At 37.6% G+C, this 27,708-nt stretch overlaps 3 protein-coding genes and 1 pseudogene across 7 annotated transcripts in view; 3 read left to right on the top strand and 1 right to left on the bottom strand.

Annotated features, from left to right (window-relative positions):
- Positions 1-4,947, top strand: part of LOC141432897 (phosphofurin acidic cluster sorting protein 1-like) — a 161,655-nt gene extending 156,708 nt beyond the window's left edge. Inside the window, exon 19 of the mRNA XM_074094722.1 lies at positions 228-4,947. Coding sequence (XP_073950823.1) covers positions 228-352 — 125 coding nt within the window. The 3' untranslated portion in view covers positions 353-4,947. The remainder of the gene's footprint in view (positions 1-227) is intronic.
- LOC141432886 (actin maturation protease) lies at positions 4,593-12,300 on the bottom strand. 4 transcript variants are annotated; one of them, XM_074094705.1, is made up of 2 exons: positions 6,076-6,887; positions 4,593-5,402 (listed from the first exon to the last, which is right to left on the bottom strand). In XM_074094705.1, exons 1-2 carry the CDS (start codon positions 6,567-6,569, stop codon positions 5,081-5,083), a joined length of 816 nt encoding a protein of 271 aa, XP_073950806.1. In that variant the 5' UTR covers positions 6,570-6,887; the 3' UTR covers positions 4,593-5,080. The 4 variants fall into 4 exon arrangements, 2 of the variants coding, with proteins under 2 accessions (XP_073950806.1, XP_073950808.1); XR_012451877.1 differs by having other exon boundaries at positions 5,300-5,391; positions 6,076-6,166; XR_012451878.1 differs by lacking the exon at positions 6,076-6,887 and adding an exon at positions 12,114-12,300 and having other exon boundaries at positions 5,314-5,402.
- On the top strand, positions 7,236-27,708 carry CD98hc (CD98 heavy chain). Of its 2 annotated transcripts, none has more exons than XM_074094686.1 (12): positions 7,236-7,492; positions 15,879-16,066; positions 17,681-17,856; positions 21,067-21,258; positions 21,819-21,972; positions 22,590-22,759; positions 23,328-23,533; positions 24,560-24,732; positions 25,204-25,311; positions 26,057-26,175; positions 26,981-27,121; positions 27,511-27,708. In XM_074094686.1, exons 1-12 carry the CDS (start codon positions 7,396-7,398, stop codon positions 27,608-27,610), a joined length of 1,824 nt encoding a protein of 607 aa, XP_073950787.1. In that variant the 5' UTR covers positions 7,236-7,395; the 3' UTR covers positions 27,611-27,708. The 2 variants fall into 2 exon arrangements, with proteins under 2 accessions (XP_073950787.1, XP_073950788.1); XM_074094687.1 differs by lacking the exon at positions 7,236-7,492 and adding an exon at positions 15,305-15,400.
- LOC141432889 (uncharacterized) lies at positions 7,500-11,979 on the top strand (annotated as a pseudogene).

Below are 27,708 nucleotides of genomic sequence, written 5' to 3'. Positions count from 1 at the left end.
CATTATTAGGAAGATTATCACCAACTCAAATTTCTATACATTTTTACACAAAAATATTAATTGAAGTTTAATAAAAGTCTTATCCATCTTATGCTTTCGTCACCATATTGCAACCATCGTCCGCCCTTTAGACATCAGCAAATTAGTTCAAGTTTATATAGATGATGTTGGTGACATGTAAAACGTACTCGTAAGACGCTATTGTTATAATTCCTGTTTGATTGCAGTGTACATCGACGGCACGGAATGGAACGGCGTGAAGTTCTTCCAACTGTCGACGCAGTGGCAGACGCACGTGAAGACTTTCCCGGTGGCGACGTGCGGCGCGCCACTCGCGCCCCCGGAAACCTAGAATTGGCTCCGAACCAAATTCGGTATCATCCAGTCTCTAGCTACCTTCCTTTGGCCGCATTCGACCGCCAAACGCTAGCCACGCTACTTTGACGGTACTTTTAAAAATTCTAACGGCGGCCATCTTTGAACGCCCGTTCAGGGTTGCCAGCGGCTTTTCAATGAGGCTTCGAAAGATGTCGTTTTAAGGTCGGAACGTGTCGATTTCTAGTATTATAAAATGAATAATTATTTACTTTAACCGTGGGTTACTTTGCAGTCAGTAATATAAATACGCTATCGAGCTGCCATGATTTTATTAGCTTGTAGACGGCTTTTGTTGTGTAGCTTGAATAGATTTTTTACGTTCTCAATAAGTCATTTGTTAATTAGATTTGTAGTTAAACAGCTATAGCAATGCATGCTTCAGATTCGATGTTTATCGTATATGGTGTATTCAAGTTACATAATAAACGCTCAATAACATGTTTACTATTTATCCATACATAGTCATTCATAATTAGCTGTAGTATTTAATGTTATAATAATTAGATACGCGTGTACTCAATATTTATCGAATTAAAACGGTTCGTGACATTTCCAAGTATGTAAGTTTAGGTTATGTATCGGTGTAGAAGAGAAAACCGAATTTTGGAGTATTCTGTCGGCACATATCATGGTAGGTTCGTGCTACTGAGTGCGTTATTTTATTATCTGTGATTCGTTAATGCAGTTTTTTTTTTAAATAGAAGTGGCTACTGCAAGTCAGCCATTATTTTGTATCGTTTTTGTAAGTGCACCTAAATTGCTGTGGTTTTTTAACTTTTATAATGAAATGAGCATGGATTTTTTAATAAAATAATATAGGTTACTAAAGCATTCAGTATCTTCCGTATTATCCCCATTGTATTTAAACTCTTTATTTTCTATTTGGAGCTATCGCAACTCAAAATCATATCTGTAAGAGTCCTGAGTAGTTTATCCCTCCCTAAAATTTAAAAAAATATCCGAGCCAATTTTTTTAGTTGGTATTACGGTTAGTTTTAGGAGGTGGAGAAACCCCAAGGGGACGGGTACCCGTAGCAACGACTCGGATGATATCATAGGTTAACTCAACTCAACTAGTTTAGGGTAGATCGTTTATGTCCAGGCTGGTTAGTTAGCCTAGCTAGCTCACGCTTTAGTTCGGTCTAGTTTGAGGTGAAATAGTCTGTTACACATTCTGAGTATTCGAGAAGAATCAAACCATAACTTTACTTAACAGTTTGAGCAAGATTGTGGAAGTTTTTTTTGTTTCCATTGTTCTCAGATTGATATATGATTTGTACCCTTTTTGGGTGTTCGAATTAAAAAATTAGTAAAGTTCATTTCTGTTTTACTTCCTCAGTTCTCTTTTCACACAAATAAACTATACTTTTACTATGATTATTTGTACAACCCGTCAGTATTTCCAAAACGCTGAAACAAAATCTTTCAATATCAAGCTACAATGTGGCAACAAAAGAGCATTTATACATTTCCTAAACCGCTCAACTTGCTTGTTTCACCTCAAACTGGCTATAACTTATAATCCCGGACTAGACGCTAGCGGGTAACGGACCTGTAGCGTGTTCTCTGTCCATCGCGTGGCGAACACGCACGCCACACAGTGGTTACCTTGCAGCACACGCAATGAACAGAAAAAAAAAACTCGCCGCGGAGCTGCCCGCAGGCGCCTAGTACGCGGCCACAAGAACGGCATGTAAAAATGTAGTACGGGGCGTCGTCTAAATATTTCATCTGCATTGTTCGATGTACTAGGTACTTTTTCTGCATGGCTTATGTGTCCGGTATGACAGTTCATAGTTTTATTGTAAGCAATACGAATGACGTGCCAAATTTTAAGCAATCTCTTTAGTCTTTGAACCTATCCACATTTCCATTGACGGCCTGAGTTTGTGTCTGGTGTATCTAGCTAATGTGAAATACTGTGAGAATGTGAGTGAGACGCCAATGGAATATTTTGACGGCGCTAGTTTTTAAAAGTATCACGAACAAATTCGACAATAGTTTTGCGTGTATAGTATACGCTTCTGAGTAATAGTTCGTTGTAGTGCTTTAGTGTAAGGTGTTTACTACTGTTAACTATACATTGCTTCCTCCGTTCCATTGCGGCTGGCGGAGTCGGTAACCTTTCGCGCGTTGTACTCTGACCAGAGTATAGTTACGTTTTTGTATAAACTCGTATTATACTTGATTTATAGATTCAAGAGCGAGTCTGCAATGATTTTGTAGTGTGCATGGATGGTCGAAATAATTTTCTTTGGTCTTTTCTTTCTGTTTCTTTACTCATTTGATTTCCTTATTTCTGCCCTTAGCTCATATTGGTATTCAAAAATTATCGAAGTCCATACTAAAGTGTGGTTTTAAAACTATTACTTAAAATATCTAAGTATGTAACTTTAGCAGTTTGTTGTGATTTCTAGGTGTCAAAATTCTGTTTCCAAAAAACATACCAGTTAAATTTATAACTTGCAGTACAATATAGATTGATAAAAAAAAAAAACCTGACACTAGTATGATCTGTTCGAATCGGAAATGTTCTTGAAGCAATTTTTAAAACTCTTCTATAACAGTTATTCATAAACCATACTTACCGTAGCATGTCTTGCTCTTTTGTCAGAGAGAGATGGCGCTGTGAGTTAGAAAAGCAAGTTCACTTTTCTCACCACTTACTATTTGTGGACATCATATTAGTCTCTTATATTTCTGTAACTTTAAGAAAATAAATTGTATAAGAATAAGATAAATAGAGTTAAGAAATATAAGAGGCCATTTATACTATCTTAACGCAATTAATATCTGTATTCCATATAAATTTTAATAACCATTTCAATGTACCTACTATAAATATAAATACAAAATAGTGTTTAATAATACACGCTCTAGTCTCGTTCATCGCGATTAGGAGTTATATTATAGGGAAAAATTCGCTGGGTTTGCTAGTGAAAGGAGCAAAGCTAAAAAAAATATATGTTCGACATAGGTTAGATGGATCAGACATCGACCTGTATACAGGGGGGCTACTACGAAATTCGAAGTTCGCATCGTACCGTCCCTCTCACTCTCGTTTTAAATAATATAAGAGTCAGCGGGACCGCAAGAAACGAAGTCGGAATTTTACACTTCGTAGTATAGGGCCTGGTCTTTAATTAGCCGGGTCTCCACTAAGCGAGCTGCCTTGCAAACCAGCCATTTTCGGTGCGATTTTGAACCCTCTGTCCAACAAAATCATGCCTCGTGCGCGTACTTCACGAGACGGCTCGCCCCGTGGCTATACAGCTCGCCTAGTGGGGATTCTGCTCGCCCAGTGGAGATTCGGCTATTCTCATAGGTGACATCTAGCGGATTTTCTCAGTATGTTAACTCTACTTGTGAGGCTTCTTTTTGTGTTAAATGCTATAGAAATGATGTTGCACCTACTAAATGCTGGCACAGTCTTAAGCCTTTAAATACATCTGCTGTTCTTTCAGCATACCTGCTGGCTGTACTAAATCGTTCGAACATACATGATTGCAAAATGAGTAAAATACTCATTGATGCAGTGCCAGTATTATTTGAGTCATAAAGACGAAAATGTGACAGTTGCATAGAAAGTAGCGCCTCATTTGATTTCTACTCTATTACAAAGAGAATATAACCACTACGTTTTACTCTAGTATTGCTTACAACTTTTATATAATACCACCCAATTTACACCATACGTATCAGTAATATTAACATTAGGCTAGATACTTTTGTTCTATTAAAATTAATTACTTTAACTGCTTAACCTGTCAATGACTAATTTCACTAACAAAATGGTGCCATTTAAATGAGGCAGTTAAAACAAAAAGAAGCTCAAGTATATTTAGTTTGATCATATCTATAGGCCTAGCCGATGATGATGTGACGTGGCTGATGCACTCAATAGGACAGTATTTTACTCCATCTTATTGTAATATCTAACTCGGCAGCAGTTTCACATAACCTCCTCCTTTTTTTGAAGTTGATTAAAATACTATTTTATTACCGAGTATCCAGCCACATATGTTATAGTGTTCCATAATCGTATATGCATGTAATAGAAAGTAAAACTTACTTATAATTTACGATTAATAAATTAATTGTAATTATTATAATTTGATCTCATAGCTACCAACGTATTGGCATTATATTATTGCAAATTGTCATGAAATTTGATTGAAATAATATAATTGTATCTGTTTAACTATTCATTGTCATTTTATAGATCCTCACAAATGTTCTGTGCATGTGAAGTGGCCAATTGAACTTATGAATTTTGTTAAGAGTATGTCAAGTTCTTTTAAGTTGAATTAATTAGTACAAAACTTATTTTACGTTTGTTGATCACAAAAGGTGTTTATTTTTTCTGAAAAAAAAAAGAAACTAAACTGATTGTCAGTGCAATAATTTTAATGGAAACCTCCGGGCCCGATTTTATTTCTCTATTTGACTTACATGTTTATGATTTCATTAAATATTTTTAAGTGAAGTGATGAGATATATTATTTTATCATAATTTGCGAGTATGGTTTGTATTTATTGTACAAATAAAAATTTTGCATTAAAACATGATTTTTATTTTATTTCATCAACAATCAATTAACATATAAAATTGCCATAAATAAATATAACTTTTTATGAACTAGACAACATCTTGTAAAATAATTTATACTTATACTAATCAACAATATTTGGTGCTATCTATCTATAGTCCATTAAATATCACAAACTGGTTTCTGAGGCCATTCTCCCCTCCTATCCCCCCTTCAGGTAACATGTATAAATGGCTGTCTGTGCCTCTTGGCGGAGAGAACTCCCAAAGGTTTCTGTTACTGTTGTTTAGCTCCTGCAGTTTCCATGTAGCTAAGTACCTGGATTTCCCATGTTTGCATAGCACATACACATTATTGGAGTCTGAATCTAAGGAATCCCCAGGGGCATTGATGATGATCACTCCAGAAACAAGACACCAGTGGGCCTTGTGCCCTTGCCGAAGGCATGGTGAATGATTGGCATCTGCATCATATCTGAATTGAGAATTAAGATAAATTTAATCTGAAATTTTAGTCTTAATAGATACAGGTGTTAATTTGTGGAGGTCTATGTTCAAAATCAGTAGATAAAGTTGATTTGGTGCTCTCTTCATTGGAAAATAAAAATAAACAATGCAAATTGTTACTTATACAACAATACCGCGTAAGTAAAAAAATAGCTATAATCTAAATTTACTGAATAATCTACCGAATGGTTAGCTAAGCAACAAAATGCAACTAAATTACTTAACCCTTGACCAAAAATCACCACCACTCTGAAAGTAGTGGCAGTTTTGGTTGTGGGTTTATTTGATGTTCCAATAGTTAATTTTTATTTTTTAAGCGGAGGGTGAGAACATTAACTGCACAACTACAAAATCAACACAGGCACAGCAAATTTGCATAGCCTTGACTGCATTACTTTGCAGAGAAGCAAATCAAGTTTACACATTTTATTTCATTAGTCAGAGGCTTCATAAAACTCATAAACCCATACTGCCTGTGTCTGAAAATAATTCTACATCCCATTACTTGCAATTCCATAATGAAAATAAATAATAATCACATTTGGTATTCTTAAGCCTCTAAAATATGAGGCAAAAAACAATGGACACAATAATGGTACTGTCAATAGGGAACTAAAATAAAATCATTTTAAAAAGGATACGGAACTAGTAAAACTGCACCTTCTAGAAGTTTCTCTATAACATCATTACTAAAAAGCTCTCCATTCACTAATGTACAATTGACGTTCTCCAATTCAGCTAATCGGAACACTTTCTCAGCTAGTTTAACCATGTCTTTACAACTCAACATTTCCCCCTTATTGCTGTAGCCTTCTGTCCTAGTTATATTCAACATTGCACTAGCAGTAACTTTGTTTTTCACCAACATAGAGAGAGCAGCTAGGCCGCAAGTAGGCCCGACTTGCAATATTGACTCGAAAGGAGTGTATTTGTAACTAAAAGGTGCATTTTGAGGGCAAATACTATTTTTAGCACAAGCCTCCCACAATTCAAGGTTTCCTGAGGCCCATTCGCATATTTCTGGAAATTTTGGGGTCGGATTGATTTCAGCGTGTGATGGAAGCTCCGGAGAGTTGATTTGCTTGAGTTCCAAGGTTCGTGGAGGAGGTGGAGGCGGTGGAGGAACAGAACACATATTTTTCACTTGATTGCACTAAAATCTCAAAAATACAATTGCATTTAATCAGTAAAAAACGTTCTGTAAGATTTTTTTATCACTTGAGTATATACATGACAGGGGACAGAGCTGGTAAACGCGGTTAAGACAAAATTAATACCATTAATACAAAAGAAAGCGAATGGTATATGGAATTCAATCCTATCAACAAAATATAGCAGACATTGCTGTCTGTCACTGTCTGTCTTGACTGCAGACTGACATTGACATGTCAATTTTTGAGCAATTTTTACAGCTGTGACATAAGTCAGCTGACTTTAAGATGCGTTCCAATTAAACTATGGAAATATTCAGCAAAAAATGCAAAAACGGTTTTTATTTAATAATTAAATCAGACTACATATACATATACTATGATTTCAATACTAATATTTATATGTAACAAAGTTGTGGCGAAACTAAAATCATTTTCAAATCGTAATCGGAGCTGGCGTAATGGAATCGATATGGAGGCATTTCAAATAATAATATTTGAAGAACAAGCACTTAAAACTATAAATAAATAAATTATTTTCTTTCTTTCTTCCATTATTCAATCAAACTTCATTCACTCACTTAGATTTTGTTCGATCGATCCCTTCACTCAGCTTCACTCAGTCAGTCACGTCACGTCAATCAATCATTCATTTCATTCCATTCCATTCGTTCCTTCGTGGAGCAGATGGTCGATAAGTATATGGCAAAAAGAAAATTAATTGTTTCGAGTACTTGTGCTTATTGAGGAGAAAGTGAAAGCTTTCTTTCTTGGGATTGCAAAACCGGTTCTACAAGTACCGAATCCATCATGTCGGAGCGGAAGAACCATCTCACTATAGATGGGGGGCAAGTGCAAGAGGACGAGCACGTCGCTTCTTACAAGCCTCTACCAGAATCTGATGCAGGTATATTGATATTCAAATTATTTTGCATACTCTAAATTTCGCCTTTATCCTTACAACCTATTGATTGTAGTTTTAGATCAAATAAATTAAACTAAACTGACAAAAAAATCTCAGCGGCCTTGTGTTGTGGCCTGGCTACAATTAGTGCTCATTAACATAAACAAAAGCACTGATAGATTATTCAGTATTCCTTTGTTATCTATTGAGTATTGACTGTCACGCTAGGTCCAGATCCAGATAAAAATAATCGTCAGCGGCGAGCTAAATGCAACACTGACAAATTGAGGAGGTCGCTGTCGCTGTACCTACGTCTCACCAAATTCTAATAGGAAAACTTCGTTTGAATTATTATAAATTTTGGTTCTAAATCAAAAACTGGGTGGTTAAATTATAACTAGTGAAATATAGACATTCTAAAATTGAAATTTCTTGATTTCCTTGACTTTCACATTTGGTCGGATTATAAAGCGCTTTTCTCCGTCAAAGCGTCAACGCAACGCTGCGCCATTTTGTGATAGTTCGCTGACTGATGCAATGCATCGCTAGAATTACCGCCGTGATACAAAGTCATCACAAACTTTTGTATTGTTTTCCTGTGGAATTGCCTATATCACCATCAATTGACATAATTTCTTAGTCGAGAACGAGGCGAATCAAGAACCATTGATCTATGCAAATGACCTAACCTAAAAGGAAGACCGAGACAAAAAGCATTGATACTGTCGACATCAACAACGCCCAATGATCCGGTCTGTCGGACAGTTCAGGTCCCAATTTTCTTAACAATCAATTGGTTCAATTTTGTGGCTGTAATATGCAACATCCTGGATTGTTGACATGGTAGGAATTTAAGGTTTGAATTGACAGTAAGACAAGAAGAAAGTGACTACTCACATTGTATGGAAATACTTTTACATATTTTAAGAGTATGATTACTCAAGAAGTAGACACTGAGATAGATGATAATGATGATCACTGGGAACACAACAGCATTCAGATTTTATTGAATGTGTATCTCCAAAATGTAGAAAAGTTCAGGAACCCCAAAATTAGGAAAAAAAGTGTATGGATTGATATATCCAACGCAGTAGGGAAAAGCCCTGATTGTTGTGATAAGAAATTCAGAAATTTGAAACAAACTTACATTAGGTTGCTTAAGAAAAAGAATTTGAATAGTCAAGCTGTTGTGAAATGGCCTTATTTTGAGATTTTTCAAGAAATATACAGTGACAACGGGGAATGTCAGCCAGCTATACAACAGAAAATACAAGAAGCTACAACAGATAATGTTGCTAAGACCTTATTGACCACAAAATCAGATAAGTTTGATGCTGACATACAAGAAAATGGTGAAACTTCTAGTGGTCAGACAGAGGAAGTAAAGAAGAGATTGACTAGAAAAGGCATGCAGAATTTAGAAAAGTGACATCAGAAATGAGGGAGAGACAAAAAATGGTAGAAGAGAAGTTGGATAGGTTAATAAATATTGTTGAAGAATCTAATAATATACAAAAAGAAAGGAATAGACTGTTTGAGCAATTTTTAGAAAGACTTAATCATGCTCCATAACTTTAGCTTTAATTTTTAATGCAATAAAATGAACTATCTATTAACCTGTCCTCTCCCAGAGGCACAAATTTGTGCCCAAATTCCTTTGATCCTGTTATCCTGGGAGATGACAGATTAACTATATATCAACGGTTCAAAGCAAAAGTTGATTAAGCAACATTTTTGTGAAAATTTTGAGACAGCTCAAACAACAGAGAAAAATTAACTGATTCCGAACATACAACTCACTATCTTAAAAAAATGTTGCTTAGTCAATTTCTCCTTTCAACTGTCAATATTAACTTTCCTTTACATCATGATGTTACTGGCCATATTCAGATCTGTCAGATATTACATCAATATGGCCAAAGATACACATGTATGTATGTTACAACAGCATGACTTTATTCACTTAATGTTAAGGTTGTGCATACATATTTATTGTTACTTTAGCTGCATCAATCTCTTCATAGTTGATTGTATGTAGAGTTCATGGGATATCTTTACACTTTAGTACCTTGTCACTGTATGCCTTTTGTAAATTTCAAACAGTGATAGCAACAAGGTAAACATATCTTTGACCTCATCTGTGCAACAATTGTCTCAAACTAAACTAACAACCACTATGTATGTACCACAATACAGACTGACTGACCAAGTTATCTGTGAATGGAAAAAGTTTTAATGTAAGTAGTTTGCATTTACTGTGCTATTGCGGATACTGCCTTTTTGCAAACTCCAAAACTGTTAATATTTCAGGATTTAGTTCACGGCCATCATGTAGAACTTTTTGGGTTAGGTTAGTTTCATAAAAATCCTGAAATATTCACAGTTTCAGAAATATTAAACAGTTGGGAAATGAAAAGTTGCGAAATGAAACAGGTTGCCAAACATTATTCGCCGAAACATTAGTAAACCTTGGTATTGCTTGGTCTGATCACAGGATAAATTGGTCAGTCTATACACATGCTTTTGATCTAAGTTTGTCAATTTTTTATGATACCTACCTACACTGCATGACCTCTAGCTGACACAACTTTTGTTAGCCTTATTTTGGCCTGAGTTTTAGCTATCTACAGTATGTATCTACTTACCTATGAGTATTTTCATGTTTGTTATTGAAAATAGATAGGATGTTACAGTAGAATAAACTGATTCATGTAACTTTGTGCTACTATGTCATGTTGACATCTTATTATGTCAAGGAAATCTTAGTGAGATTGATTATTAGATGGTTCCACCCTGAATCAGTTTGTCCAACTGTACAGTCAGCTGAAGAGAAAAGGTATCCCCTGTTGTGGTGATAATGATAACTGATAACCACTATTTCGACGATCCCTATTAACAGTTGGATCTGCAATTTGGTCATTTTGAGATTATTATGTCATTTAGTATGTGAAATTTAGTATATTTTTCTAGGTATGTTACTTTTCTGTTTTGGAGATACACATTCAGTAAAATTTGAATGCTGTTGTGTTCCCAGTGATCATCATTATCATCTATCTCAGTGTCTACTTCTTGAGTAATCATACTGTTAAAATATGTAAAAGTATATTTGACTTTGGCACAATAATTGCAGATCTGACTCTGTTAATAGGGACCGTTATTTTTTGTATATGAAGATAAAATTTCACAAAAAAAGAAAAATTTGTACCTATTTGATCACAAAAATCTGGAAAATACGGTATTTGCGGACTATTGAACTTATTTATTTATTTTACCAACACCAACACCTTAAGGTTTGATGAATATGAAGTGGTAATAGTTGAATTAGTATTCATTTTAAAAAAGATACACAAACCATTATACAATATATGTATCTGTTACTTTCTTAAACACTTTTCTGTGACATCACTCACTAGTATTTATTTTTTTGTCTGATCATGAATTTCAAACCTTTATAACTCTGTAACTATACTGTAAAGGTAGCATAACAATATTTTTTTCATCACACTTGCTCGTAAACAGTGTCGTAACATGCAGGCTACCTTGCTTGCAACCCCCCAAATAAAACCCTCGACCTTAATGTGCTTATCATGAAACCCGTGGTCGGTTAATGAGTCATTGCCCATACTAATTTTGCTGTCATGAAGCCCAAGGTCGGTAAATGAGTTTGTTACTGCATGGCGTGCTGCTCGTGCTGGCGTGCGGGGAGGGCGGCGCGGAGCTGGCGCTGCCAAGGGCGTAGTCGGCGGTATCGGCAATTTTTGAAAAAATATTAGTTTTTATTTTACAAATATACAATTTCACTCGAAAAACATTGCATGTTGCACGGGCGGTAGATACTAGAATTACGAACATCGACTCATTAAAGTCTTCGACTTCGGGCTTTTAATAGACTCGTTCGTAATTCCATATTTACCGCCCTTAAGACACAATGAACTATAATAATATTTAATCAACATTCAATTCAGTATAAAATTTGACTATTTTTTATATATTTTATAAATTAAAACTTCACAATGCCTGTTATCGAATAGAGAAACTATTATTAAGCTACCTTTACAAATAACAAAGTTAAAAAGGTTTGAAATTCCAAGATTAGACAGAAAAAGACATTACTTGCATGTGACGTTACACGCAAGTAGCGCCATACTTGCTGCATAGAGAAAAGCGTTTCGAGAAAAAGACAGGTATATAGATTTTTCTAAATACCTTCTGTCTTGTATATTATTTATTATTAAGACATGGCAAATTCAGGAGTTTTCAAATACCGTATAGCAATTTCAAGCAATGAATAGATAAATTTATTTTGTTTTAACCAAAGAACCAAAGTTTAACAAATCCTTGAATGGATAACTTCTGACTGTCATTTTGTACAAATGTTTTAAAATAAATAATGTAGTTATATAGTTATATACTTTTACTTAATAATTTTAGACTAGAATTTAAAAGAATGAATTAAGTATGCAATGAAACAATATATTTTTAGTCATTTGCGTTTCATTTTTTGATTATTGTTTAATTTGTCCTTTTAAATATTTTATTGTTGTTAAAAACGAAAGTTGGAACTTTTTTTTTAGAAAAGGCCCACAGACTATTGCAATTTGGTTTAGGTATTTTTTATACTCACGGTGAATGTCCCAGGCTACAGATACCTTGATTCCTTCAAAATACATTTCTAATATCGTAATATCATCAAAAACTACTCTTATATTACCCCATTTGTAATATTTTTGTCACTCAATAACAAACGCATCACGCACGAGTTCTTCCGTGTTTTCGCCCCAGAAAGCGACACGACTACCTTATTAGACCAATTTACATCCCACTCCTAACCATAGTTCCATTATCTAGTGCATTGGACCATGCCAGTTCTATTAAGAGCACTATAGATTTCCCATTTATTGTGTGCTGTGAATTCGTACTGTGACTGATGGAGGTTTTAACTTCTTAACTTAACGTAGTTGATGCGATACCGTGCAAGGTTCCACTGAACAGGTATTAAACTTGATTTGATATAAGCAGTGTTCATGTCGAGTTTATTTTTAAAAATGGTTTTTGAAAAATAAAGTTTAGACATGCTAAATGATCCGAGGTTGCAAAAGTGCAAAAAAAAAACTTTAAATTTGATGTTTTGGTTGGTTTTAGTGTTTGATTTATAATTAATTTATAGGTATGTCTGTGTTAACTCAATAGTGCCAGTGAAAATATAGGTAGGACTCAGTTAGAATATAATATAATCAATTATACTTCCTTTTAGGTAGGCCTCTCCTCTGTCAAGCAAATAAGTTCCTATATCGATTTTATTGTGGTTTCTAAAGTGCAATAAAAGAGATTAAATTAAATTAAGAATGCTAGAAGCAGCCGTTCCGTTACGAAGGTATGGTCACATTTTTGACGTAAAATACTCGAACATTGCAACAATTTCATACCTAAAATTTTAGTTTCTTTCTACCCGTTTCTTGCGATTTTATGTCTTAGTCTTTTAAGTGCCTATTTAATTTAAAAAGTATTAAATTGCACTCGGGTACAGGGTTACTCAGGATCAGGATCTATGTTCCATGATAATCGATTAAGCCATTTTTAATCCCCGATAAAAAGAGAGCTGTTGTTTGACACCTATGTATGTCTGTCTGTCTGTGGCATCGTAGCTCTCAAAAGAATGAACCGATTCCGATGCGGTTTTTTAAGTGAAAGCGAGTTTCCTTGCAGTGGTTATTAGCTATGTTTCATTAAAATCGGTTCAGCCGTGTTTGTGATATTAAACTTTGAAATTACAATGTCCGGATTTTTTAACTTTTCTAAATTAACTTTTCTCAAACATGCTCGGAAATATATGCGTTAATGTCACGAAATGGAGACATGAAGTTTCTCATTTATGGCTCCCTACCACCTCCCTACATAACTTCTTGACCTAGGCCATGAAGTATCTATGAAAATCCATTTTTGTCCGCTGCTCTAACTTTTTTAATTTGCTTACTACATTAAACTGACAAAGGTAAAATTTCAAAAATTACATCAGCCAACCAAGCAAGCATTTGCGATATTGCGTTGCGAGGCATCGATGGATGGATGAATGGATACAAACCTCGGCCAGAACAGCGATTGCTGGACTCGTTTTATCCGGCCTCATCTACGACTCTGCCTTCTACACCAAACTCGTCCATCAATCCCTTACTTCATGGCCTCTGCAGTAATGTACTATTATGCTGCGCAAACACTTTTTGAAAGATTTTTAATTTTGTTGGAATACCTACCTAAAAACCTATATTAGCATGGGATACTATAAAAACTCCTCGACGACAGGATTAAGAGCTTTACGTAACCCTCACTGCTAGATTATATCGTATTTTATAAACAAAAATGCTTAAGGTATTATATCTTCATGCATGGTAATAATTCCATGGAACCCTAATTTTGTACTGGCGCACGTCGGTTCAGCGGCCATCCCGCTGGGTTCCTGGAAGGACAAGGTTTATTTGGAGTCGACGTCAAGGCAAAATTTTAGGTACAGTCAGTATAATATCCCAAAATATTTTATAGGAACAAAATCCGTAGTTTTTTTAATAATTGAATATAGGTACCTACGAGTATGTGTTGTGGACAACGTTCAAAAGGATTAAATTATGTAAGAGAAACTGGGACCCTAGTGAAAAAGGGGCTAAGTCTGCAGAAATTACTTATTTTCTATTTTATGTGTAAAAGGGTTTAAGTCGAAATCAGCTGTTCAACTTCTGCAGAATTAACCCCTTTTTCACTAGGGCCCCAACCTAGAAGAGATTAGATTATAAATACAATTTTCAATAGCCCTGATTTTCTATCTTTATACGAAATTTCACAAAATTCAATAATCCACAAGCTAAATATTAGGCACTAGTCCCATCGCTGAAGATGAATGATAAGTGAGTAGAGCTAGAAACTAGAAAGAGCTAGGTAGTTCCATAGTTTGTCGCTGGTCTATTCTAGCCTTTGATCAAGGTAGAGCGAGATTGTCTACACCGCTTCCGCGCTTCTCAAAGGCGCCACCATAATGTTATTCTGCACTGGAAACTGTAAAACGGCGCCAAGAGCGACCGCCCCATCTTGCTCTACCCCAGGGCCGACGCTCTGATAACTTGTCGCTGCGACAAACTTGTGTAGAGAGTCTCGCCGGTAGTGTTTACAGCCAGCGATCAGCTGTTTAATATACATTACGTAAATATCTCTTACTGACACGGGATCTATATCTGTTCGTTTCTTGAGCTTTCTTAATGATGGCGGTGGGACAAGCACAAGGGCCTATCCTGGTTAATAAAAAAAAAACGCAGCCACAACTGCGCAATGCGCGACCGGCGCAGCATGCAGTTCCTTATCCTCGTAAGGCCCAACGTCCTAAATTTAGAACATTCGTCAAAACTAATGTCAAACTTTACTAATTGACATTAAGTTTTAAATTCCAATCATGAAAATTTGATGATTGCATGTGTTATCTATCATTGTCAGTTGTACTGACTGACTGTTTGAGTTAATTTAAAATTTCGGTTCATTTATTTATTCATTGTACTCGTAGTGTCTACTCTGGTGTCTGATATCCTGTCAAAGGTTAACTGAAAGAGTTCCCTTTAAGGGATAAGTTCGCCTTTGTACATCTTAGTTTTACAATACAATACAAGAAATACTGCTAAGCTAGCTAATTCAATGAAAACAAATTCCTCGCCGCGCGCGCCGATCGCGCGTAGCGGTCGATTCGTAGCAGAGTCGAGCCTTAAGGCCTTTGCAATGTTATAATGCCGACTGTACTAACGAGTATGAGATATGTTAATGTTTGTTAGCCGGTAGTATTAATTATTTATATTCTGGGCGGTGAATATTTTTCATTATCATCTGCGCTGCGGTTATAAACGGTCGTTGGTGTCGTGGTTGTGAACGTGACCCATGGTGCGTTGGTTTTGCATTTAATAACTGTTAATTTTATCTTTGTTCTCCGAGCAGTATCAGTCAACTCAGCAAATTAGTTTTTGTTTTGTATGTGCTTGGTTTCTTAGTTCCATTTGCATCTTCGCAATAAGCAATAACTTCCATACCCAAGCCTCCCTCAGGAGGCAACAAGGGAACGGGCCTACTCGTTGCGGTTATATTTTATGAAATTCTATAATTTCCGCAGTGAAAAATACTTCAACTAATTTAAGCAAGTAACGGTTGGTCTGCATATTTTTTGTATTACCTATCTTTGTTAAACCTTTACAGCAATAAGGTTTTTTTTTTTACTTTTTCACTCAAATTTGTCCAACCATTTTTGGGCAGCCGCTAACTGAAAAAAAAATCTCCAAGCATCTGATTAGTTTATTATTAGTAACCGTTTCATTTTAAAACAAAATAAACATTAAAACCTCAGAACATTACTTTTTTTTTGCAGGCGAATTCCGCTCATCCAAGGCCAGTCTGCATAAGTCCAAGGAGAAGGTCGACGAAGCAGAAGAGAAGCTTCTAGAAAAAGAAGACGAAGCTAAGATCGTCACGCGAGTAGACATGGCAGATGCTAAGTACGTGGTCGGCGACCACCGCAACGGAGACGCCAAGATCGAGCTCGACGCCAACAAGAGAGTGAGTGACCTTGATAAACTAAATATCTTTGGTGTTTCTGAAAGCCTGGTATGTAACTAGCTGCAGCAGTGTACTAACCAGTGGTTTCTAACTTTTCTTTGTATTTTCATCATCATTATCATCATCAGCCGGAAGACGTCTTTAATTTAATATTATTGGGAATTATATAGATATCGGAAAAAAAATATCACGGCCAGATTGATGTCTGCGGAAACCAGCTGTGGTAACAGAAGGTAAAAAATGATTTAGCACTACGTTTTGCCCGCGTGTGACAAAGAAACTGACTTACAAACTTTCGCATCTTCACTTCATCTAAATCGGTTTTGCACTTTTGACGTGAAAAGATAACGAATAAAAATAAATGAACAAAAGAACAGTTGTCAGTGGGATATAGTACAAAGTTATGGCGTGTAGCGTGTAGAATTAAAACTAATAATAAATAGTAAAACTTAACACTCCGTGTAGAAACTCTTTGTTTTGCACTTGACATTGGAGACGTCAATTGACAGATGCCGATTATTACATTATATTATTTACAACTGAAAAAATAAAAATTAATCGTATCGAATTTTAAACGTTTACGCCAATGACATCTATGCGAGCCGAGATGACCTCCACTTCTTCAGATTGGGACTGGAACGATATGGTATACTTTAAGATTCAATACGATTCAAATATAAAAAAAAACCGGCCAAGAGCGTGTCGGACACGCCCGAAATAGGGTTCCGTAGCCAGTACGAAAAAAATAAGTAATATTTCTCTAAGGATTTCGTATTTTGTACGGAATATTCCAAGTTTAGGTATATTTTATACCTTAGGCTGCTATTTACTCTAAAACTACTATTAATTCTCAAGAAAACTTAACCGTTATAGTTTTCCTTGTAAGTTTGATATACTTACTATACTACCATCCTGAATTTTATCAAATTTTTCCACCCACCGGCATAGATTTTAATGAAAATTTAAATAAATAAATATCACGGGACAATTCACACCAATTGACCTAGTCCCAAAGTAAGCTTAGCAAAGCTTGTGTTATGGGTACTAAGCAACGGATAAATATAATTATATAGATATAGATACATACTTAAATAAATACATATTAAACACCCAAAACCCGAGAACAAACATTCGTATTTTTCATACAAATATCTGCCCCAACACGGGAATCGAACCCGGGACCTCAAGCTTCGTAGTCAGGTTCTCTGACCACTAGGCCATCTGGTCGTCATACTAATTTGCACTTTAAAGTTGAATATTTTGCAAACAAATCACTGCATCGAAAAATCGTTTTAGCAACCCCCTAATGCGTTTTAAAGATCTTTCCAACGATACCCCACACTACAAGGTTGGATATGGAAAAAAAAAACACCCCCACTTTACGTCTATGGGGAGTACTGTAAAAGCATATTTTTTTTTTAAAATATTGTACCATTTTGTAGTAGCGAGCGTATTTTGTATGAAGGCGATCACGCAACGAGTTCGCCGCGACCGATATGTGTATAGAAAACAAACACGCTCGTAACTCGAAAGCGTGAAAGGCCCTAATTTAAAGTCACCCCCTTAGCTTTGCGAATATTAACTTCAGTTGTTAACTATGATACATTTTCCCAGCAATTCTCCGGCCTTACGAAGGAGGAACTTCTGCGGTACGCAGACGACCCGTTCTGGGTGCGCCTGCGCTGGATAATGTTCATCTTATTCTGGGCGCTGTGGCTGTGCATGCTCGCCGGCGCCATCCTCATCATCGTGCAGGCGCCCAAGTGCGCGCCTCCGCCGCCCAGGACCTGGTACGTCAAGATACTACCCTACTCTACCCTATACCCTACTATGGCGTGAATTGAGTAGGCAGCAGGACAGGCAGCGCTAGTGGCTCGCTGCTGCAGCGCAAAATACCAATTGCATACCCTGGAATCAACCCAATGCACGCCTATGTACAGTCAGCATCAAAAGTAGCCGATATTTTTTTTATTTTTCGTATTAACACATTTGTCAAATTTGTATGGTGTTAATTAAGTTCGTTGCTGTAAAACGACAAAGTATGCAGTTACTTTTGATGCTGGCTGTACCTAACTAAAAAACGGACGCTGTTTTGCAATACTGAGTCAACCCACTGTCATTTTGCAATACAATGTCAACTGTTAAAATTATTTTGTAAGGCTTGACATCGTATTGCAGAATTAACCCTTAAATTGTGAAAATTGAAAAAAGTTCACGATTCAAGCCTCGTCGGTACCTTATAGTACAAAAAAATCCACATAAAAAAAATACAAAAAGATAGTCTTGAATGATGGGTCTCGTGTGGCACACTGCCAATTTAAGGGTAATCAGGGTTGGTCTCTACGCCGACATTGGCAAAATACGTCTTGCTATCGCAGCAAGTGTGACAGCCATTAAAAAAAACAGGCTTGACACCCTATTGTATAACAGCGTCCAAACGATCTACCTATACTGGACGTTATTTAACAAAAAGGATCCAACCGTCATCAATTAATTTTTTGATTTTGGATGTAGTTTCAGTAGCGACAAAAGCGAAGACAAAGAATGCCATGACAGAGCTTTGGATCCTTTTTACTACGTTCAACTAATGTCTTAAACTCGCTGCCTGTGGTGCCATAAACGTGCGGGTACTTAAGACTTGGTGACGTGACATGACGTGGTAGCCTGTTTGATACAGGCATGCGTCTTAGGGATCCTAAGCCAACTCTTCTCGTCGACGATGGAGGATGTGCCTGTAGAGCCTGAGGGCCTAATTCGAAGTTCGAAAATCGAAGTTCGTATCGTACCGTCCCTCTCGCTCTCGTATTAAATAGAATAAGTAGTGTCAGAGGGACCGAACGACATGAACTTCGAATTTTGTAGTAGCCTGCTGTAACATTGTTTTGGCAGTCTACTATTAACTTAGTTATTTTTAAAGAAACTATTTAAAAATGAATTTTTGCTGACCAAATTACAAGTCTATCGAGCCGACCGCTAGAAGTAAGCAAAAATTATAAATTCACAAAAATAGTTCAGTTCAGTAGAAACTTGCAAGGTTTTTTTTTCTTTTTATTTGTTAAAGATGTTTTCTCGTTATTTGTTTTGTTTTAATTTCTGTAATTTTCTATGTGTGAATTTGGAAATAATAATTTTACCACAAGTATAATGTATAATTGTTTTTCTTCAATACAGCTAATCACGCGTTATCTTTTGTTTATTTCAAGTTGATGATCAAGAAAATAGAATGCTCGTTTGGTATCCAAGGGTTAGTTTGTACAACATTGTTCACTCCATAAAGTGGGGTAGTTTAACTTGTTTTAGGAAAGTACAGAGTATGGCGAGTTGTTTTCACTTATTTAGATAACTTAGTAGCATAGTACCTAGTTCATTAATAATTGGTATATTAAAAAAATGTAAACGAATCGAAGCTAACACTTGTTTTTGACGAAAACTTAACAGCATCTGGTGGTCTTATGTCAGGTCTAATCCAAAGAACTTGAGGTAAGATCATCAGATCATATAAGTTTCATAAGGATCAAATAAATCTCTTTAACAAACGTGGTAGATTAAATGAAAGGAAAATCATTAAAATTTAAACTTAAATAAGTTTAATGGGACAAGAAAAAGCTCTTTTACCCAAGTGTCCATTGGGTTATTTCTGTTAGTAATTTTCTTAATTTAATCTTTGACAATGTTACTAATTTTCAATTCATCATCATCATCATCATCATCATCATCTCAGCTGTAGGACGTCCACTGTTGGACATAGGCCTCCCCCATAGATCTCCAGTCGCTTCGGTTGACAGTGGTCTGCATCCACCGTGAAGCCGCGGCTTTAACCAGGTCATCCGTTCATCTCGTTGGTGGACGTCCTACGCTGCGCTTGCCATTCCGCGGTCTCCACTCGAGAACTTTTCGGCCCCAACGGCCATCTGTTCTCCGTGCTATACCTATGGCCCAATATGGCAATTCGCTTGGCTATGTCGGTGACCCTTGTTCTTCTAAGTATCTCCTCATTACTGATTCGACCCCTTAGAGAAACCCCGAGCCTATTTATAAGAGCCTATAGTAAGGCCTATAGTGAACGTCTCGGATCTATATGTCATTACTATCATTCTTAATTACGAAGATCTATTTAGATATAAGAAAATTGCAATTATCTTTACACGTGCTTGTGATATAGACTCTTATTTAGATGCAACAGAATTTCAAGTAGCATAAGGAAGACAAAATTAGCTTTGTTCCTTTTAGGGGATAAAGGTAAAACTACGCGGAAATCTAGTGCTGGTACTAATAATTAATTTGTTGTAGATGCATTGCAAACTGTATTAGTTCGTATATACCTTTGTGTAAAAATCACGTTAGCAGAAAGTATGTAAAAATAGTTCATTATTTATGATGCACTAGCCCAGCTCCGGCATCACAGAAATTCTGTAAACAAGACCGGTAACAACATTTTTCACTTTTTTTCAATTTACACCCGTGTGAAGCCTGGGCGTGTTGCTAGTAAATATTTTATGTTTAAATCTACTGCTATACATTATTAACTAACAGTGAAAACCGCATCGAAATCCGTTACGAGTTCAGGAGGAGTATACAACTATAGGTACACTTTGACACAGGCATACGGGGAAAGCGACTTTGTTTTATACTTACTATTTAAATATTCAATTTATAATTTGACAAAAAAACAACACCTATACCTAAAAACTAAGGCTTAATCATCTAAACTATAAACTAAGCTATACTACATTACACTAAAGTCATCCGCAACATGCTTCGTCATAAAAACTAACCTAAAACCCTCCCTCGTGCACCGTACCCGGCTCAAACGTCCCCATTAATCGTCCTATTTAAATTATCAATTTCAAGTCACGAACTTACTCGAAGTAAACCGATCTACCTGAGATGATTTATGAACTCTTAATTTAACCCGATTTTTGGCTGAAAACAAAACTGAAACTGAATATTCGGTTGGTCATAAGTAAAGGAAGTTTTACATTTTATCGTATGTTGAACAGGTTCGAGAAAGGCCCTCTAGTGGAGATGATGGGCATGTCCGACGATGACGCAGGTCTGCCACAGAGTTCGCACGCGGCAGGCATATTCACGGCCATGGCGTGCGGCGAAGACCCGTATCACGTGCTGACGTCGGCCGAATGTGTTGAGCGCTTCAAGAAAATGGTGGCGCCGATTAAGGATAGAGGTCTTAAGTGAGTTAATCCGATTTTTTTTTTTTGAGTTTGATCACTGAAAGCGAATTTGACCTTAGCCAATATGTTTGTACATTGGCAGTTAAATAAAAGTTGAAGCTTGTAAAAAGTAACGTTGAATAGTAAAAACCGTTAGGAATGACAGTTCTATAAATTTTAAATTAATTGGTACTGTGCTGTGTTACCAGTTTCTTGACACCATAAATTATATAAGTCTTTAATGCAGAAACGAATTTATTTTAGTAACTATGTTTGTTTTCTAACAAATAGCTGACCAGCATTTTTCGAACATTAAACTTTTTTTCAACTCTACACTCCCATACCAAAGTATGACTTTTACCAAGCAATAATGATCTGATTACGACGCTAACATAACACAGCATTCACTCACACTACGTTGAAAATAATTACAATCTACGAAGTCTTTTAGTGAAGTTTCTCGACTTACACTTGAAAATATGTAATTGCTAATGCAACATTACCACTAAGTTTTAAAAAGTGGCCTCATGTCGGTAACACGCTGTAGAGTTAACTTCTACGTATCTTGGCTAAATCTTCAGAGTGATCTTGGACCTGTGGGCTAACTATGTGGACATCACGCACGAATGGTTCAAGCTGAGCGAGAACCGTAGCGCCGGATACGAAGACTATTTCATCTGGGAGAACCCTAAAGGTTACGACGCCGCCAACGCACCGAATCCACCTAATGACTGGGTAAGTTCTTAGTCGGGAGTGATTGGTGATTCGGTGTTCACTGGAGTGAATGTCCTGAATCAATATGATAGTATGGATATGCCTTGGCAATGTAGGCGTCGTGTTCGGGGCTTAGTTTTAAGTAATTGTTCTTCTGACTTTTGAATAAAGTTCTTAACAATTTCGACATTATGTTTAATATGTGTTTTTAAGAACAACGTTGCTTTTTAAATATTATCTGTTTTATTACATTCAATCAAATAACATTTTTTCAGACTGCTTAATCGGTATCGTTGGCTCAGTGGCGTATCCATACTAACATATATACTCGTACTTGATATCCCGCGGCGTGACAATCGAATCACCGATGCATCGCATAACTTGACACTACTCTATAAATATATATTTTTATGTCCACTAAGTATTGGTTTAGTTGTATCTAAAATAAATAACAAAAAGTTGAGATAAATACAGAATCAGTCGAATAAACCGCCCCGCCTCATACTAGGTGCAAAGGTGCCCAATATACTTGCCTCTTGTATCTAAATAAATATTAGCAGAATTAGGAGACAATGACTAACCCAGTCCTATCAAACCTTGTGTGATACTTATATATATTTCTACTTGTTTGTTTTTAGGTAGCGTTCAGGAATGGCCCAGCTTGGAGCTACAGCGAAGCGCGCAAGCAGTTCTACTTGCACCAGGTGCAGCAAGGGACCGCGGACCTCAACTTCGGGAACCCTGCCGTCGTCAAACAATTTGACAACGTGCTCAAGATTTGGATGAAGGCCGGCGCTGACGGTGTTAGGTACGTGGCTCGCCGTGATCGAAATGGGTCGGCCTGGTATATTCGGGTGACTACCAGAAGTCACTAATTACCACTTAAAGTCAAAAGGGATTATCCATCTTACTAACTTATGCATAGCATCGTAAGGTTAATATTCCACTATTTTTTTTTGCAGTAAGTGACTTCTGGTTGTCGCCTGACGGTATCTTCTAGTGTTTATGAAAGCATATTCCGTAATGTGTGTGAAGTACTCAATCCGCATTGGACTCGCGTGGAAACTACGGCCCAAGCCCTCTTCATTCTGAGAGGAGGCTGCCCAGAGTGTCCAGCAGTAAAAAATAATAATTTATTAAATTTCTTGGGGGTACATATTATTACATTACCGCTAGTGCCTCTTTTTAAGTAAAAAAGGGGCACCGTTCCTCTGTAAGCAGGTTATCTACTTTGTATAGTGCAAAATAGTTTTAATAATAATACATGCAGGAAAAAAAACATGTGGAATTTATTAAAAATACATTTAAAAGCAGCAGTGGGACGTATATCGGCTGGGATGATGAACGATGGTATTGTACGAGCTTCCTTGTTCCAGGCTGGATACCGCCCGTCTGATCCTCGTGAACAGCTCCCTCCTGCCAGAGCAGCCGGCGCCGGCGACGGACGCGCTCGGGCGTGGCGCCGCGCTCTCCGACTACCAGTTCTGGCGGCACCAGCACTCGGCTGACGCGCCCGGCTTGGACGCGCTGCTGGCGCACTGGTCGCAGGTCGTCGAGGATAACTCCGCCTCGCCCGGTGCAGGTCCGTTGACTGACGCAACGTGGCGTCATAGTGTGAAAAAACAAGAGGAATTGGCATGCGAATGGAATGGGCACGCATCTGAGGGGCTACTACGAAACTCGCAAATCGAAGTTCGTATCGCACCGTCCCTTTCACTCGCGTATTAAATGACATAAGCGTCAGAGGGACGGCAACATACGAAGTTCGAGTTTTGCACTTCGTGGTATAGGGCCTGAATATCGAAAATTAAATCGATGGTCAAAATATAGAACCTAACCTAACCTACTTTCGATATTTTGACCGTCGTTAACTTTACATACATTAATTTTCGATATTCAGATACGTCTCCAATGGAATATGCTGATCATTAGAGATCGTATTATATGAAATATGCATGGTAAATGCTAGAAATATACATGAAAACTGTCAAAATATGCAAGATTAAATTAAATAGTATTTAACTAAGTATTGGCAGTTATTTCATAAGAAAGAAAAAAAGAAAATAATTGATTAATTAGGTATTTGGTGTTTGAGTAGATGTTAGCAAATAATATTTCTTACTTTTTAACAATGAGGTACTATCACATCCATCACCATACTCCTCTATAGAACAGTGGCATTTTATTTAACGGTAGCATAGTGTTTATTTATAGCTGCGTATTATGGTTTGCCGCGCGAAGTCTATACACAGCTTAATTGGACGGTGGTTGTAACCACTGTGTTAAATTAACCTAATGCGTATACAAATCACTATCCTACCCAAAAGTGCAAATATTATGAAAATTAGCCTGTTACCCGCGACTCCGTCCGCGTAGAATTCTTTTATCGCTATTCTGCGGGAAATATGCCATTTCCCGGGATAAAAACTATCCTTTGTCCTTCCCTGAAACTCAAACTATCTGTATACCGAATTTCATCTAAATCGGTTCAGCGGTTTAGACGTGATGCAGTAACAAACAAACAGATTTACAAACTTCGCATTTAAACAATATTAGTAGGATATGACAAACTGATTTTTTAAACAAAACTTATTTCTATTCGTTTCAGGCGAAACCGTGTTCACTCTGCGAGAGACCGGCAACCTGACAGAGCTGTTCCTGCTGGACCGCAACCTGACCGGGCTCCGGCCGCAGGCGGCGGCGCCGCTGCCCGCCGACGCCGCGCCGGCCGACGTCGCCGCCAAACTCAAAGCGCGCCTGCCACGCTGGCCCGCGTTACAGGTACGCTATATTGTTATCCCACCTATTCTAAAACTGTCGACAGGGAGATATCCGTTTCAAATTTCTGTCAACTTAGCGGTTGATATTTCGGGATTTTATCCCAATCCAGTGGGAATATAAGTCTGGATAAAAATACCCTGAGTTTTATTCCAGACATTCAGCTAACTCCATACCTTATTTTATCTTCATGCGTCCAGCCGTTTTGGCGTGAAGTCCAAGTTAACGCGAAAATATCTTTATTCAATTTAGGTTATAACTTATAACCAGCACTTATGAATGTCTAAAGATATATTTAAATGATTCGGCAAGAAACTCGACAAGGTAATAGATTCGAAGCAGTAACAGTCACGTGCGCACGCACTTCCAAACTTTCGCATTTACAATTAGAGTAGAATTTTGTTATATCCGTTGAAACGTAACCATGTTCCATATAAGTTGTATATCCATGTTCAACTCCTTGTCTTATTCCAGTTGACCACCGCGAGCGGCGGCGACGAGTTGGCAGCATTTGCTCTGCTGCTGCCCGCCGCGCCCGTTCTCAACTGGGACCAGCTGGTGGAAGCAAACGACACCACCGAGGTGAGAATCTTGTGCCAAAAAGTACTATGTGAAAAATACTGATAGATTACGTTCTCTTGGCTAAGTAGAGTTTTTTGAGAAGGTGTAGGTTTTTTTGTCCTAAACTTAATACTGATAGATTACGTTCAACAGACTAAGTAGAATTTTTTGAGTAGGTGTAGGTTATTTTTTTGTCCTGAACTTAAAGAGCTAGGTGAAATGTGGTTGCGCCGTATTGCCGTGTGGAGGTGGACAAGCCCAGGTAACGCTGACTGGTAGCCGATGCCACACGGTTTTCTTTCATTGTCAGTCCTCTATTATTAAAAATATTGCTTTCTCTTTCAAGAATAAACTCAAATTAAATTAATTCGTAATAAAGTATGAGTATTAAGGTGGTTTGCAGCGACAAATCTGGTCACGCGACCCTATTTCGAATTTCCGCGGACTCAAAAAAGTAGCGTCAAAGTCGCCGCGTCGCACAGAAGCGTCAACATGGCTGCTTGCAGGAATGATCTTGGTCTTGGTAGCTGCCATTTCTTAGCCTCCTTAGTGGTAGTCGTGGCAGTGGTACAAATTAAAGAAATCGAGGACAATGAAAACAAAATAAAATAACAGTGTTTTTCGGATATTGACTAGATGTCTTGTTCTTTTCCAGCGATAAAACTCAAACCAGATTTATCACTGCAAACGGGCGACGAGCGGCTACATGAGACCTTTATGCAATGGGGTCCTGGTGGAACTCTTATTATGTCATGTTTTGTCGCAGACGGAGTCCCTCTCGCGGCTGGTGGCGCTGCGGTCTGACGCGAGCATCGAGCACGGCCGCTGGCACGTGCAGGCCGTGCCCGCCCGCGACGACTCCGCCACTGCGCTCGCCGTCGCCAGGTTATACTCTACTTACTATACTGTGATTTTACTGTATTCTTCTTTAGAGCAATTCGGACGCAGACATTTTCAAAAATTCGAAGCGATTTCAAAATAGCGTTTTTTCTGCATACGGACGTTTGGATTATTCGCGGTAGTTCCTTTGGCTGTTTCTTCGATGGAACTATTGCGTTTTTTTCGGCACTAGTTCCTTCAAGCCTTGTGAAGAAAAAACGCAATAGTTCCATCGAAGAAACAGCCAAAGGAACTACCGCGAATAATCCGGTCGTTTTTAGCATATTCGTTTGTGTTCAACGTTCGAAGTTATCAATAACGCTTGACGCTTAGAACGACATTTTTACGAAACAAAGTTTTTTTTTCAGTATGTAAAGTCAACACTTAAATTGATAGTGTACACCATAGTGACCATGATTCAAGACTATCTTTTTGTATTTTTTTTATGTAGAATTTTTGGTCGATAAGGTACCGACGAGGCTTGAATCAAAGAGCATATAACAACTATGGCTTGAATCATGAACTTTTTAAATTTTGTCAATTGTCAATTAAAAATTGTTCATTTCGGAAAACCGTTCGTTTTCACCACTTCTTTCGGGCACACGGTATAAGACGAGGGTAGAAAGAATGAATGCCATCGCGAACGTCAGCGCGTTAGACAATACAGCCTCTGGCCTTAACAAGCGACCATAGGTCTATGTCCTATTGGCGTGCAGCGGATCAATTCCAGGGTAGGCAATACTAGCCCTGCCTACCGTCAATGCGCGCCATAGATTCCTCGTGTCCTTGTAACCAATTAGTTTGTGTGCAGATGGAAGGCGGGCCACACGGGCTACGTGGCGGTGTGGAACCCCAGCGGGTCCCGGCTGCGCGCCGACCTGTCCAAGCTGCCGGCCGTGCCCGCTAAAGTCACCGTGCACCGCGTCTCGCCCGCCGTCAAAATGCTCACCAAGTTAGTATACGATACGTTGATACAATAATAATGGACAAAATACATAAATGGTCCTTTGATATACTTAACACCATTTTTCGTGAACCTACTGATTATACGAGTTGAGATTTTATGGTCCCGTATAGTTGACAGTTTTTGAGAAGATTGAATTAATATCAAACATATATTACTTCGATACACGTATTACCGTTGCGCTCGTTGATAAATTATATAAGCAGGGTTCGGATTTTTCATCGCACGGTAAGATGACAGAAAACTATTAGAGTCGATATTAAAATTAAAACTTTAGTCATATTCATATCATTCAGTCATTTAAATATCAGTAAAAGATTATAAATAATTTGACTAGGCCCTATCTATCTCTGTCTAACTCTTTATCTCTGTTCCAGTTACACGAGCAACTTGAGCGTGGACAGCAACGACGTGGCGGTGCCGGCGGCCGCGTCCGTCGTACTCTCGTTCGTCCCCAAGACCGAAGCAGAAGAGTAACTCCGCGCATCGAAACAGTTAGGCCGCGCTGTATAGCGGCACGCTTTGCATTTTGTTTTGTACCGTGTTGTGAAAGAATAATATATCATGAGCATTGA

Source organism: Choristoneura fumiferana, chromosome 11 (assembly GCF_025370935.1).
Source record: "Choristoneura fumiferana chromosome 11, NRCan_CFum_1, whole genome shotgun sequence".
NCBI classification, from domain to species: domain Eukaryota; kingdom Metazoa; phylum Arthropoda; class Insecta; order Lepidoptera; family Tortricidae; genus Choristoneura; species Choristoneura fumiferana.
This window is presented reverse-complemented; position numbering and strand designations above follow the sequence as displayed.